Below are 15,653 nucleotides of genomic sequence, written 5' to 3'. Positions count from 1 at the left end.
ACTTCCGCAATGCCTCACGCGCTGGTGCTTGTTTTATCTATTGAAGAAGCTGGAGGTGGGCGGTACCCTAAGGAGAGGACCAACCATATGAACCCCCGCTCGGGTGTTTTATCCTCTACAATAAAACAAACGCCTCTAGACTGTGTGGCGTCACTACTTCCGTACCACGTGATCCTGAGTGGCCGGAGGGATTGTTGCGGAATGGCCGAGCAGGAGGAGGCAGCGAACAGAGGGTGAGTAGAACCGAACAGCCCAGAACCAGGGTTTACAACTAGCACCGGTCTGATCCGGGTGAACGGAACCAGAACAGGCTGAGTGTGGATCCGAACCGAACTGCGTCTTATTATTATAGACTGACAAAAACAAATAAGCGTCAGAAACTTAGAGACAACTCTGGAAAAAGTAGGAAAACACATAAACAACATGTTTGTCGACCTCTGAAGGGGAAAGTACTGTGAGAAACACAACAACAGGCACTGGAACTGTGGAAAGAAGTACTGTTACTCAAGTTTTATGGATGTATTTAACATACTCAGAGGTATAGACATTTTCTGCTTTTAGACTTCCAGTGTACTTCATTTCAGAGGGCAATATAAAGTACAAAGTAATATTTCAGCTCCAGTTACTGTCAGGAATAGTTACCTGGTACTGATATTGTTAAAGGTAAAAAAAATAAAAAAAATGAATAAATTAAATTAAATTAATTAATTTAAAAAAATAAAACTGAAGTAAGCATGTATATAAAGTATGTATAAAACTATAGAAAATTGATTTGTAAAATATATTGAAAAAAGTTGTGAAAAAGACTAGGGGTGTAAGAAAATATCATTTCTGCAATATATCGCAATATTTCATTTCACAATACTGTATCCATATTAAAAAGTACTGTATGGATATTTTTAGGCATTTATCTAAATGCTGATATTCTGGAGGTTCATTTTTGTTTTGTTTTTCTGTTTTGTTTGTATTTTATTTATAACTATTTAACACTATTTTATTAAATAATGGGGTCGGCCATGGCTCAGATGGTAGAGCGGGTCGTCCAATAACCGAAGGGTTGGCAGTTTGAATCCCACTCTGTCCATGTGCTGTTGTGTCCTTGGGCAAGACACTTCACCCTCCTTGCCTCCAGTGCTGCTACTCACACTGGTGTGCCAATGTTCGGTGGTGGTGGTGGTGGGAGGGGCCATAGGCGCAGATTGGCAGCCACGCTTCCATCAGCCTGCCCCAGGACAGCTGTGGATACAGATGTAGTTCACCACCACCAGAGGGAGGATGTGAGAGTGAATGAATAATGGATCCACTGTGTGCGCTTTGAGTATGCGTTCATAGAAAAGCGCTATATAAATCTAATCCATTATTATTATTATTAAATAATGTTAGTTCCTTTGTTGGGATTGCACTAAAATAATGTTCTGATGTTAGTTCTGATCTAATAGAATATGAACATTTGAACAGGATCTTAAACTGCAATGTCTGTAAAATAGAATTTAAACTTTAAGACAGGAAAATTTTGTGATGTAGCATTAGGTCCTGTTCTAATAAAAAAAATAAAAAATAAAGTATTTGTGCATATTTCTGGTGTAATTCAATTCTTCAAGGAAATAATGATTTAAAAAAAAGAAACAAACAAAAAAATTGCCTTTTATACAGTATCATGATATATCGTGGTATATCGTATTGTGATCCTAGTTTTGTGATTTGTATCGTATCACCAGATTCTTGCCAATACACAGCCCTAAAAAAGACTTGCTTTTATTGCATAAAGATATAATTATATATAGTAACATTATTCCTTATGGTGTGAAATCTAAAACTTAATTATGCTATTATATTTTTCTCTTTTTATGTTGACTATTTATAAGAATAAATTTATTCTCAAGGGCGAATTAGTTTTCCATCAGGTCAAGAATATAAAATAAAGCCAAATAAAAATGAGCAACAATAATACTAATAATAATAGTTACTTGTTTTTGTTTGTTTTTTTTAACAGTGTTTTAACTTTATTTCCAATAGAGCTGGGTTATATGATTAATGTGTTGTCATGATAAACATTTTCATGCCGATAATTGTCATGATAAATGTCAGATTATTATTTATTTTAAGTTTAAAGCAATTTTTGGTCTTGAGTGAAAGTTAAAGAAACTTAACTTTAAAAAAAAAAAAAAGGGATATAAAAAAAGACAGGATAGAAACAACAAAAGATGTATCATGAAAAAAAGACATAAAATATACAAAAAAATTGAAATGATGATTGAAATGAACAATTAGGCCTAAAAAATGTAAGACTCAAAATAAAACCAGTGCAAGAGATGCAACAAAACTAAAATGATGTAAGTGATGCAACATGGCAAAAAAAAAGATGCAACAAAACAAAAACTGCATACAACATAGCTAACAACATAAAAGGCACAAAATGATGTAAAAGGTGCAACAAGATGCAAATGACAAACTTACAAAAAGAAGAAAAGTGATTAAATTTTGTATTTTCTTTGCTTTTATCGATGTAAACCAAAGTACAGAAAATGAGTGTGATCTGAGTTGTTAGTCGGCAAAATGGGAATAATATAAAACACATTTATTTGTGGTTTTAACAGAACATAAAGTTTAAAAAACTGAAACAAAGTTAGGGCTTTAACCAAGAATTTAAATCAAATAAACCCTCAAGGCAGAATAAAATGTTATATCTTGATGAATTATGACACTGGGTTACAAAAAAATGGTTTTTTGCAAGTTGTCTAGGTTTTTTCAACTGAATTAGGACCATTTGCACCGCTAAATCCAAAAATGACATCTGTTTTTCTCAATCAGGTCAGGTTTTTTTGCTAATTTGATTTTGAAACATTTCATCTTCTCACAAAATTGATTACATTTTTGTGACTTTATCAGTTGATTTTTTATATAGTTCTCACCCAAAATAGGTTTGAAGAGAAAAAAAATCATTTTCTAACAGGATTCCTGTTAGGTACAATGGTGTATTCACTGCAGATGTAGCAGAATACGTCAGGCTTATTTTTGTAAGATCTTCTAGTCGAAGCCATTTCATTCACCTGTAATATTAAAAAAAACATTAATCATAAATTGGCAAAAGTAAAATCCTCAGAACTCGTTTATTGCAAGAAATATGAAAGAATTTTGTATCATATGATGTGAAAGTGCCCATAAATGTAAGCAAAAATGTTAAAAAGCCAATATGTAGCAGAGTTCAGAAAGTCGACCTGATTGAGCAAAATGAATGTGATTTTTGGATTCAGCACCAAAATGATCCTAAATCAGCTCAAAAAACTGAAACAATAAATTTGTTGTTGACCAGTGTAATCAGCCCTCATCAAAGTATCTAAAACACTGAAATATAGCACTAACAGTACATTTAGTTTATAATACTTGCATCTTGAATGTAGGATATTGTATTTCTACTTTTATTTTTAATATATGTGAGTTATTTTTCCAGCTACATATTTGGTGTTCAGTTGTATTTTAGTTTCTCATATTAAACTTTGAAGTTGTTGCCTGTTGTGAATGTCATGATGCATTTACTTACTACGGGGAATTCATGTGTCATGTTGTGTGTTGCTGTTAAATACTCATACGAAACGTGGAACAGATAAGCCGGTCCTGTTCAGTGATCTTTGCTCTCTCTACTTTTGGTTTCGCTCTTTCAGCGTCGTCCACAGGATGTTGGCGGTCGTCGGAGCTCAGAATCTGGTCAGCAGTGTGTGGGGTTACGTCGACACAACGTTAAGGTAACATCTGTCTGTGACCACAAAGGGCTGTGATAAACCAAATATCACATTATATGAGCATTCGAAAAGGCGTAGAGCATTATTATATTCAGAATTACATTCTAGAGGCTTGATCAATAGTAGATCTTTAAATAAAAATAGCGTATAGGTGGAAAAATCCAGTTAATTAGCCAATATCATTCCTGAAATTAACTTACACTGTAGGTATTTAAGTCTTTTATTTTATTGTGAAACTGCTGAACTGAGCCTCAAAGCCTTCAATTAATAAATGTGTACAGTTCTGATTACCAACCTAACCATTAAAATAATCTATTCTAGAGGTGAAAGTGACGTTTTTATTACTTATTTTCCATTAAAGTGAATATTAGTGCTACTGCCAATGCTACAGTTCTATGGGTGAAGTCAATATCGATAATACACTAAATAAATTAAAGGTATATTTGATTATTTTTTTCCATTTATGCTGAATATTTATAGATATAGATCAAATTTCTTTATGCTTTCTATTTATTTTCCATCAGCCCAAGAAAATAAACCAGAGCAAAAAAAAAATCCAAATAAAAAAAAGAATATTTTATGAACTATTTTATTAATTAAATATTTAATAAAAAATATCAGTGAATAAAATGTAAAAAAATCCAACCGATAACAAAATAGTTATAGGCCTTAAATGTGAAAATGAACAAAAATCTAGAAACCAAATACATTGGAAGAGTAAAACTGTGTGAATTGAGTCTGTTATGGACACCAGACTGTAGTCGAAGTAAATTATTGTCTTTTTTCTGGTTCATATTTCTGGTTTACAGATACAGTCGGCTGGTTGTTGCTATGGCAATGGTGACATCTGACTGAAAAGTGATGACTTTTATCGATCATATGTAACAAATATGAGCCTGAGTTTTCATTTAATGCGGCAATGAAGAGTTAGTGTCACTATTCTTCATGATTAATCGATTAATTATTTTGTCCAAGATGGTGAAAAGCGTTTCTCAAAGCCAATGTGTCATCCTCAAATGTGCTGCCCCTCATGTGCTAATGCTAATGCTAATGCTAGGTGCTGTTTATATTCGGATGGGTCAAGTGCAGAGACTGAGTTTCCCTACAGAAATAATAAAGTCAGTTAAGGTATAACTGAACCTGCAGTTTAAGACTCTGGAATCTCAGTGGTTTTACTTTAGTTTGTGATTAATTTAATAGTCGACAACTAGCTTAATTGTTTAGCTAATCATTATGTAGCTCACTGCGGTTAGCTTAGCTCACAGAGAGCGTAAACCCATGAAAACATGTTTTAGGACTTTGATGCAGCCGTAATGTTAAATTTATTCAATGTTATCTTGGTCGTACAGTTTATTATTACTGTACTACTGAAGCAGTGACAAAAATATGTGTATATGTTGAAAGAAAAGCTCATTATGATTTAAAAAATGAACTTACATGCATATTCTTGGAAAAATAAGTCGTCTTGGTTTGATTTTCGTTAAATGATTCATGACTTATTAAGAAATGGAAGATGTCCAATTTGAGACCAGTTCAGAATCACTTGCTTAATGTTGTCTATTATCTAATGTCAGATAAGATTACCATAAAGAACAGAACTATAGGTCACCAGTGGGTTTATGTAGGAGCATAAACACAGACCTGATGTGGGTCCAGTCAAGATCCTGGTGTTTACATGTAGTTCATTTTAACCCTTTCATGCATGAATTATGAGAACCTTAGTCAATATTTTTTCTTGAGTGTTTTTATTCCTCTTTAGGCATTAAAAAAAAACACAATTTAATTTTTTTTTTTTTTTTTTTTTAATGAACCTATTTTTCGTGGAGTTACAAAAATGTCCACTCAACTGGACACCATGCGTTTACTTTTTGAAGCAAAGAAACATGAATTTAAAACTCTGTGTAAACTGTGTGAAAACTATGAAATGAAACCATTTTTAATGCCACTAATCTGACGTTTTGACACATTTTCTCATACTCTAACACTAGTTATTACTCATTTCTTGGAGATAATATCCTCTTAGACCCAGGAAATTGATAATTTAGCGTTTTTACACTAAAAAATTGTCTTGTTTGGAAACTGCAGAACGCAACAGTTCTTTTCATATACATTTTTAAAATAATGTTTATTTATTGATTGATTTTTTTTAATGGAATGTCCTTTGCAATGGACAGCATTTAAGTAAAACTGTCAAACTTTTGTTCCCTTCAGAGGACAAAATGCATTGCTGGGTCTCAAGCGGATATGCAAAAAAAAATAAAAATAAAAAATACAGTTTTTTTCAGAAAACTGTTAATTGCAGTCTAATGACAATTAGCAACTGATTTCCACTTAAACATGTTAGTGCAGATCAGGTTTATGAAGAACAGCAAAGTTCCAGTCATGATCTGAATGTCAGTGTTTGAGATGGTGCATAAGTGTCCACTGTGTTGGCTCATATGGAACTAAAACAACCAAACCCATGAATATACAAGAGAACAGCTGGAGAAGAACTGTCCACTGGAGTGACCACTGTGCATGAAAGGGTTAAAGACACTGATATTCAAGTAATTTGGGATCAAACTTGGAAAAGGAAGAAAAACGGACTCAAATGACACAAAAACTAAACAGAAACATTTGGCTGGACGTGTGAGTCTTAAAGCAGGTTTTTCCACTTCTTTGCAGACATACAGAGGTTTTTATACGACTCTGCAGCCTGAGGAACTAATACTGCAAAAGGAAAAAAACTGGAATTACTGACCTCCTTTATGAAGGATAAAACAGTTTTCTTCATTAATGTTTTGGCTGTAAATTTGAGACCACATTGCGTCAACAGATCCAGTTTCTGAAAGTCCATTTACTGTGGGCTGATCTGTGATTTCTGCAGCGGGGCGTATCGAGCAGCTGACGCCCAGGTCATCTGATGGGACGTTTTCAGCGCAGTAAATGCTAACATTCAGTCCTTATGCTGTTAATGCGCCTGCTCTGTATTTACTTCAGACAGTCTGGGGTTCTTTTTACTGTTCTGTGTACGAGAACATAGAAATGAAGCCAACTCCACGTGCACCAAATGTTCTCAATCATCTAAATGAGTCCAACTGGAGGCTCATGGTCTGTAGTTAGAGACTCAGACATCCACACCAGCACCGCTCCCCCACTGCAATACTACTACTACCATTAAAATACTACTACTACTATTAACAATACTAGTACTACTAAAATACTACTACTACCATTAAAATACTACTACTACTATTAAAAATACTAGTACTACTAAAATACTACTACTACCATTAAAATACTAGTACTACTATTAACAATACTAGTACTACTAAAATACTACTACTACTATTAAAAATACTACTACTACTACTACTACTACTACTACTACAAATACTACTACTGCTACTACCATTAAAATTCTAGTACTACTACTATTAAAAATACTACTACTACTACTACTACAAATATTACTACTACTACTACCATTAAAATTCTAGTACTACTAAAATACTACTACTACTACTACCATTAAAAATACTACTACTACTACTAAAAATACTACTACAAATACTATTACTACTAAAAATACTACTACAACTACTACTATTAAAAATACTACTACTACTACTACTACTAAAAATACTACTACTACTAAAAATACTACTACAACTACTACTATTAAAAATACTACTACTACTGCTACTAAAAATACTACTACTACTACTATTAAAAATACTACTACTACTAAAAATACTACTACTACTACTATTAAAAATACTACTACTACTACTATTAAAACACTACTACTACTACTAAAAATACTACTACTACTACCACTACTACTACTACTACTATTAAAAATACTACTACTACTACTACTACAAATACTACTACTACTACTACCATTAAAATTCTAGTACTACTAAAATACTACTACTACTACTACCATTAAAAATACTACTACTACTACTACTAAAAATACTACTACAAATACTACTACTACTAAAAATACTACTACAACTACTACTATTAAAAATACTACTACTACTATTAAAAATACTACTACTACTAAAAATACTATTACTACTACTATTAAAAATACTACTACTACTACTATTAAAACACTACTACTACTACTAAAAATACTACTACTACTACTACTATTAAAAATACTACTGCTACTAAAAATACTACTACTACTACTACTACTACTAAAAATACTACTACTACTATTAAAAATACTACTACTACTAAAAATACTACTACTACTATTAAAAATACTACTACTACTACTACTAAAAATACTACTACTCCTTCTTCTACTACTACTACTACTACTACTACTACTACTAAAAATACTACTACCACTACTATAAATAGTACTACTCCTTCTACCTCTACTACTACTATAAATACTACTACTACTACTACTACTACTACTAAAAATACTACTACTACTACTACTACTACTAAAAATACTACTACTACTACTAAAAATACTACTACTACTACTACTAAAAATACTACTACTACTACTACTATTAAAAATACTACTACTACTACTACTACTATAAATACTACTACTACTACTACTACTACTACTAAAAATACTACTACTACTACTACTACTACTAAAAATACTACTACTACTACTAAAATACTACTACTACTACTACTACTACTAAAAATACTACTACTACTACTACTATAAAAAATACTACTACTACTACGACTAAAAGGGAGTTCAGAACACAGAATTCTCCTCCGACCCTGAAGTCTTTGGCAACGTCGAACCGACATGCCCCCCCGACCCCTGAGCCCCTCTCAGGATTTCCGTGTGTGGAAATTGTCTAGTTTATGATAATTGTCTAAAACCCTTTCAGTTCCTCATGGGTCTGCCTAGTGCCATGTAATTCTGTGTCATATAGATGTCCCTGAACTACTCCTCCATTCAGACACTGACTGCCTCCATCTCAGCTGCTTTTCTGACTTTGTAGTAGGTTTTTTTTTTTTTTTTTTTTTTTTTTTTTTTGACACTTAGGTTTTCTTAGTTATTTATCATTTTGTCATACAGAACAGAACATAACAAACAACAATCAGCAACAGATAATAGTCACAATCTAATAGTAAAGATAATTTAGGTTACAGCTATGAATTAGCAATCAAGTTACCTAATTAATTAAATTTTTAGAGCAGCAGTTTATATCACATTTCACAGGACTATGAAACAAGCCACACATTAATTGCATTTAAAGAAAATAATTATTTTGACCTGTCTTAAATGTAAAGTTCAGCTTGCAGCCTCAGCTTAAATGTTAACCTCCACATTTTGCAAATTTCATCAACAATTTTCAACCAGTCCTCTGCCGTCGGTGGAGGAAGTTGAAAACATTTTCAAGTGATTGTTTTTTTTGCTGAAGCACCAAAGATTTTTAGAAGGTATTTAGCATTTAATATCAAATCATCAGGAAGATCTCCTAACAAAAGTGACAAAGTGAGTTGCTGTAATTTAAAACCCAAAATCTGTTCTATTTTTCTTCCAACATCTTTCCAAAAGGACAGTAGTAGTTTTCAGAATCATGCAGTGGGTGGAGTTGGACTCAGACCAGAGCTAAAGTTTAAGATGCATTGGAGTCGGTGCAGTAGGTGAATATGAACTGAACTGTGAATCCACTGATGATCGACACGTCTCATCTGTGGTGGACGATAATGTTCCTGACGCCGGGTTTGCCTTTGTGTAGGTGGTGCTGGATCCCCAACTGGCTGCCGTCGTGGTGTCCCACATCCCAGAACCAGCTGAAGACGGCGGAGGACAGGATGCTGCGAGGTAAGGGTCACACCTGTCGGCTTCACTTCCTCTGCGCGGTTTGAGGGCCTTAGTTTGGACTAACAGTCATAAAAGGAGACAATAAGAAGAAGAAAAAATCTGATTATAAGCACTTGTAGGAACATTGTTTTTTAATGCTGACCCAAGAATATAGTGGATGAATGTGACAGTGTTATATACCAGGAGTTTAAAGGTGATGTTATTACCCCACCACCCGAAGGGAACTCAAGGGGTGTGGTTTTTGGTTCGGTTTGTTTGTTAGTTTATTAACACTATAGCAGCAAAACTATTGGTTGAATTCATACCAAGTTTGGTTTATAGATTGCCAGTGATCCAGAATAGATCTCATTACATTTTTGGAACAGTAGGTCAAAGTTCAAGTTTTTTCTGAATTTTTTAAATCCTTTTTTTTCCCCCATTTACTTAGAATTGGCAAAATTTCAAATGTCTGTAGCAGAAAAACTATAGGGTGAATTCATACCAAATTTGGTTTATACACTCAAGGAAAAAAGAAACGCACCATTGTCATTTTCTCAATTTTTTTCTGAAATATGACAGTTATTGCAAAATTGCAAACTACAATGAGTTCAGTGCTGTTCTGAGTCCAAATGAAATGATTGTTTTCCTGGTTCCAGTTGACTGATTTTGATTATCAGTCAGAACTGTATTTGTGTATTCCTCACCCATGTCTGCTCAGGAGTGAAACTCACAGATGAATTGGACCTCTGCTCAACTGTGCACAACCATTCCCTATAAAAGACACTAACATGGAGCACAAACACATTTGTCCACAATGACACCACTACTGTAACCGGACAGAGAGATCAGGCCGAAACCTGTCACAGAGATGTGACGGCCAATTGTCCCGGTCCTGTGCAGCGGTTGGAACAGGCGGTCGACCAGATCTGGGACGGTGGTTGGAGGAGCCGGTGGTGTGGTAACGCTCAGCAAGAAGTACAACAGTAGAGTGGTGGAGTCCAAACCCCCTGTCTGCTCCGTCCAGCTGAAACATGCCAATGGCCCCATCTCTGTCCGGTTGTAGTAGTGGTGTCAGTGTGGACAAATGTGTTTGTGCTCCATGTTGTGTCTTTTATAGGGAATGGTTGTGCACAACTGAGGAGAGGTCCAATTCATCTGTGAGTTTCACTCCTGAGCAGACATGGGTGACGAATGCACAAATACAGTTCTGATTGATAATCAAAATCAGTCAACTGGAACCAGGAAAACAGTCATTTCATTTGGACTCAGAACAGTACTGAACTCATTGTAGTTTGTACTTTTGCAATAACTGTCATATTTCTGAAAAAATCGAGAAAATGAAAGTGGTGCGTTTCTTTTTTCCTTGAGTGTAGATTGCCAGTGATGCAGAATAGATGTGATTACATTTTGGGAAAAGAAGGTCAAAGTTTAAATTTTTTAGGAATTTTTAAAGTCTTTTTCTTTTCCCATTTACTTATAATGGGCGAAATTTCAAATTTTTATAAAAACAGCAATTTTGTTTCAATTTACTTCAAACTTGGTACATATAGAGGCAATTGATCTGTTGACATCAGCATATGCATAGACATGATGACATCAGCTGGATCGATGCCAAAATAAGCTAGGGTTTGTTGTGCTTGGAACCACTTGTTTTCTTTTTCTTTACTTTGTTTTTGCTATTATTTATCCTCCTTAACAAAAAAATCCTCATTATAAATGTAAAATAGTCTGTCAGTCTTTCATCACATTATCTTTCAATGAACAAAATACAAATATATTAAAAAAAAACGCTTAAAAATGACAAATAAACTTCTGCTGTATTCATCTGTGAAAATACATCTTTAGTGCAGATGCTTATATCGACACTGACGTCTGACTGATATATCAGTTTCTACTTATTCTACAGATTCTAATTTGGTGTAATAATCTTTTTTGTTGCTTTTCTGTGTGATCTTGGAATATTCTCATTTTATTCTGCACTAATTCTCTGCATCAACTTATTGTCATCATACAGTACTGCTGTTCCTTCAGATATAACCAAAACATACATGGAAATATGTCAACAGTCTTAAATGACACCCAAAAAAACCCAATGTGTTGTAAAGGTCAAAGTCAGCATTTAATGTGACCTCTGACCCCATGACAAGAAGCAGCACAAACAGTTTTAACATCTGACATGTGTTGAATGAAACCTGGTGTAAAACATCAGAAAATTAATACCATAAATCTACTATTATCTGAATAATAATAATAATAATAATAATAATAATAATAATAATAATAATAATAATGCATTTTATTTGTATAGCGCTTCTCATAGAACTCAAGGACACTTTACATACAGCAGATAAAAACAGAAACAGACATATTAAAAACAGATTAAAAGCAGGTACAAAAGACAGGTATATGAATATAAAACAATAAAAGGGTTAAAGACATGTTAAGTGTAAAGGGAGGTCGCACTAAATATGATCACTTTGGTTTATAGAAGCCGTTTTTACCCTGAAACTTTCGTTTTTCCTGCTGTACATACTTCACATTTATCAGATTGGATCTAAACACAGAGACCGACATTCGAACTTTACTAAACTAACACATAATCTTGGACTAGGCCTGTATGCGTTCACATTTTTCTTCATATTTGTTTTGATTTCAGTCCAATATAAATACTAAAAACTCTTCTGCCCTCTTTGTCGTCGTAGGTGTGAGCAGCCCCTTCTCCAAACAGTACATCCCCATCTCCAACATTAACACACTGTGGACCCTGACGTTCAACAGCGACACTGTCAAATCCAAAACCCCCATGGTTCTGCTGCACGGCTTTGGAGGGGGGGTGGGGCTCTGGGCTCAGAACCTGGACGCTCTCTCTCAGCACAGACCCCTCTTTGCTCTGGACCTGCTGGGCTTCGGCCTCAGCAGCCGACCCCAGTTCTCCTCAGACATCCAGAAGGCAGAGGACCAGTTCGTGGACTCCATAGAGCAGTGGAGGACTAAAACGGGCCTGGAGACCATGATACTGCTGGGACACAACCTGGGAGGATACCTGGCAGTGGCCTACGCTATTAAATACCCAGGCAGGTGGGTGCAAATGACAGAGGTTAGAGAGTTTTATGGTTTATTTGAACAGTTTTTTTAGTGAATTTTATGAAAAAAAAAAAAAAACAGGAAACACAATTAAACCAAGTAAAAACAGAAAAAAATGGGTTTGCTGTATAACACTGGGTTACAAAAAAATGTTTTTTGCAAGTTGTCTAGGTTTTTTCAACTGAATTAGGACCATTTTGCACCGCTAAATCCAAAAATGACATCTGTTTTTCTCTATCAGGTCAGGTTTTTTTTGCTCATTTGATTTTGAAAAATTTGATCTTCTTACAAAATATAATAATTAATACCAAAATAAGATTGGTAAGCACACTTTATGAAACTTGATACTTGATTCCTGTTAGGTACAATGGTGTATTCAGCGCAGATGTAGCAGAATACGTCAGGCTTATTTTTGCCAGATCTTCTAGTCGAAGCCATTTCATTCACCTGTAATATTAAAAAAAACAATCATAAATTGGCAAAAGTCAAATCTTCAGAACTCGTTTATTGCAAGAAATATGAAAGAATTTTGTATCATATGATGTGAAAATGCCCATAAATGTAAGCAAAAATGTTCAAAAGCCAATATGTAGCAGAGTTCAGAAAGTTGACCTGATTGAGCAAAATTAATGTGATTTTTGGATTCAGCACCAAAATGATCCTAAATCAGCTCAAAAAACTGAAACAATACATTTGTTGTTGACCAGTGTGATTTACAGTCATTTATGTCTGATCATTTCATCTTTCATATATGAAGAGATTGGGACCAGAACAAATATGAATAACATGAAATGTCCAAAGCTTTCTTTCTATTTATTTATTTATTTATTTATTTATTTATTTATTTATTTATTTATTTATTTCTATAGCACCTTTAAAAATGAAGTTTACAAAGTGCTTTGACAGACGAAGCAGAGGGCACAACAGCAGGATACAAGATGCAAGTACAGACACTAAAACAGAAGCAACACAATAAAAGAGATATGGACAGCAAATGCAAAAACATGACACTTCCAATTAATTAAGTGAATCGGAGGGGGGGCAGGGGAGAGGGGGGTGTACAGTGAAAGTGAAACTCCAGACTCTTTACTAATTCCTCTATTGCTGCATTTCTACTACGTGGAACCGGTTCGACTCAGCTCGGCTTGTCTCCTATTGTTGTTCACCTCATTTCCTTTCCCTTCTTACCTTCGGAAACTTGTATTTGAGGAGTTATGACGTTTGTTGCCCACACCGGAACCGGCCCGGCGTTCACTCTGCTGCTACATTCACAAGCGCCGCTGAGTAGAGAATCAAATACGTGACATTCCTGTAAATGAATCACATGCTGTGGACAAATGTTTGAGGATATTGGAGGGATTCCACCTTTTGAAGACATGGAAGCTTTGACAGTGTTCAACTGGACCTGGTGTGGTCTGTTTGGACCTGGTGTGGTCTGTTTAGACCTGGTGTGGTCTGTTTAGACCTGGTGTGGTCTGTTTAGACCTGGTGTGATCTGTTTGGACCTGGTGTGGTCTGTTTGGACCTGGTGTGGTCTGTTTAGACCTGGTGTGGTCTGTTTAGACCTGGTGTGGTCTGTTTAGACCTGGTGTGGTCTGTTTAGACCTGGTGTGGTCTGTTTAGACCTGGTGTGGTCTGTTTAGACCTGGTGTGGTCTGTTTGGACCTGGTGTGGTCTGTTTGGACCTGGTGTGGTCTGTTTAGACCTGGTGTGGTCTGTTTAGACCTGGTGTGGTCTGTTTGGACCTGGTGTGGTCTGTTTGGACCTGGTGTGGTCTGTTTGGACCTGGTGTGGTCTGTTTAGACCTGGTGTGGTCTGTTTAGACCTGGTGTGGTCTGTTTAGACCTGGTGTGGTCTGTTTAGACCTGGTGTGGTCTGTTTGGACCTGGTGTGGTCTGTTTAGACCTGGTGTGGTCTGTTTGGACCTGGTGTGGTCTGTTTGGACCTGGTGTGGTCTGTTTAGACCTGGTGTGGTCTGTTTAGACCTGGTGTGGTCTGTTTAGACCTGGTGTGGTCTGTTTGGACCATTTCTGCCTCATGTTGACTACATTCTGACCAAAACAATGCAGCGTACGTGTGACATCATCGCACATGCACAACGAAGGCGGAATCGATAAGCAGAATGGTTAAGCAGGCAGGCAAACGATTCCAAGGAATCGAGCTACTGGGAACCGGTTCTCAAAAAGAACTGGTTCTTGATTCCCATCCCTACACACCATAATAAAAAAAAAATCAACAACGACCAAAAACATATCTACCATCTCAATTCAATATTTCTGAATAATTTTAAGCTTAAGGCCCTTTTTTTTTTTTTTTAAACTTCGCCAAAGGAGTGAATGTAACTTAAATGCATCATAAGGTCCATTCCATCATTTCACCCCCACAGTCCCCATTCATGCAGACTTCACATCTGCCCCCACTCTAATGCACTCACACATATCAGAATCTCTGAAATTCGCATTACTCTCTCTTAATTCCAAGAAGTAATAAAAAATAAAATAATAATAAATAAATAAATAAATAAAAATAATAAAAAATAATAATTCCATAACGAAAAAAAATCAACAACAACAAAAAACATATCTACCATCTCAATTCAATATTTCTGAATAATTTTAAGCTTAAGGCACTTTTTTTTTTAAACTTCGCCAAAGGAGTGAATATAACTTAAATGCATCATGAGGTCCATTCCATCATTTCACCCCCACAGTCCCAGTCCAGCTAGACTTCACGTTTGTCCTCACTTATCCACCTTCCACCTCACTAATCCACTCACACATATGCAAATCTTGCGTTGTTGCGAGAACAGTATTTTGCACAAACTGCAGAGGATTATTCCACATCCTTAACATGAATCTACATTGTGAAATCAGTTGCTACTGTTGCACCAGGAAACAACAAATAAAGTGAACGTTCCCAGAAGGAGAAGGAGGACTCTGCGTTGAACCGCGCTTTGACTAATGGCCCTGCCCTCTCAGCGTTAACACGACTGTAGCCGAGCACGCCGCCACCTTTACAGGATACAGCTGTAGCGCCTGTGC

The 15,653-nt window shown here is 35.4% G+C and overlaps 1 protein-coding gene across 1 annotated transcript in view; it reads left to right on the top strand.

Moving 5' to 3' along the window:
* The first annotated feature begins 189 nt into the window (after positions 1-189).
* LOC115436401 (1-acylglycerol-3-phosphate O-acyltransferase ABHD5-like) overlaps positions 190-15,653 on the top strand; it is a 26,891-nt gene continuing 11,427 nt past the window's right edge. Inside the window, exons 1-4 of the mRNA XM_030159263.1 lie at positions 190-233; positions 3,663-3,743; positions 9,464-9,549; positions 12,231-12,606. Of these exons, the coding sequence (XP_030015123.1) occupies positions 202-233; positions 3,663-3,743; positions 9,464-9,549; positions 12,231-12,606 (575 nt within the window). The 5' untranslated portion in view covers positions 190-201. The remainder of the gene's footprint in view (positions 234-3,662; positions 3,744-9,463; positions 9,550-12,230; positions 12,607-15,653) is intronic.

This window comes from Sphaeramia orbicularis, chromosome 16 (assembly GCF_902148855.1).
Source record: "Sphaeramia orbicularis chromosome 16, fSphaOr1.1, whole genome shotgun sequence".
In the NCBI taxonomy this organism is placed as follows: Eukaryota; Metazoa; Chordata; class Actinopteri; order Kurtiformes; family Apogonidae; genus Sphaeramia; species Sphaeramia orbicularis.
This window is presented reverse-complemented; position numbering and strand designations above follow the sequence as displayed.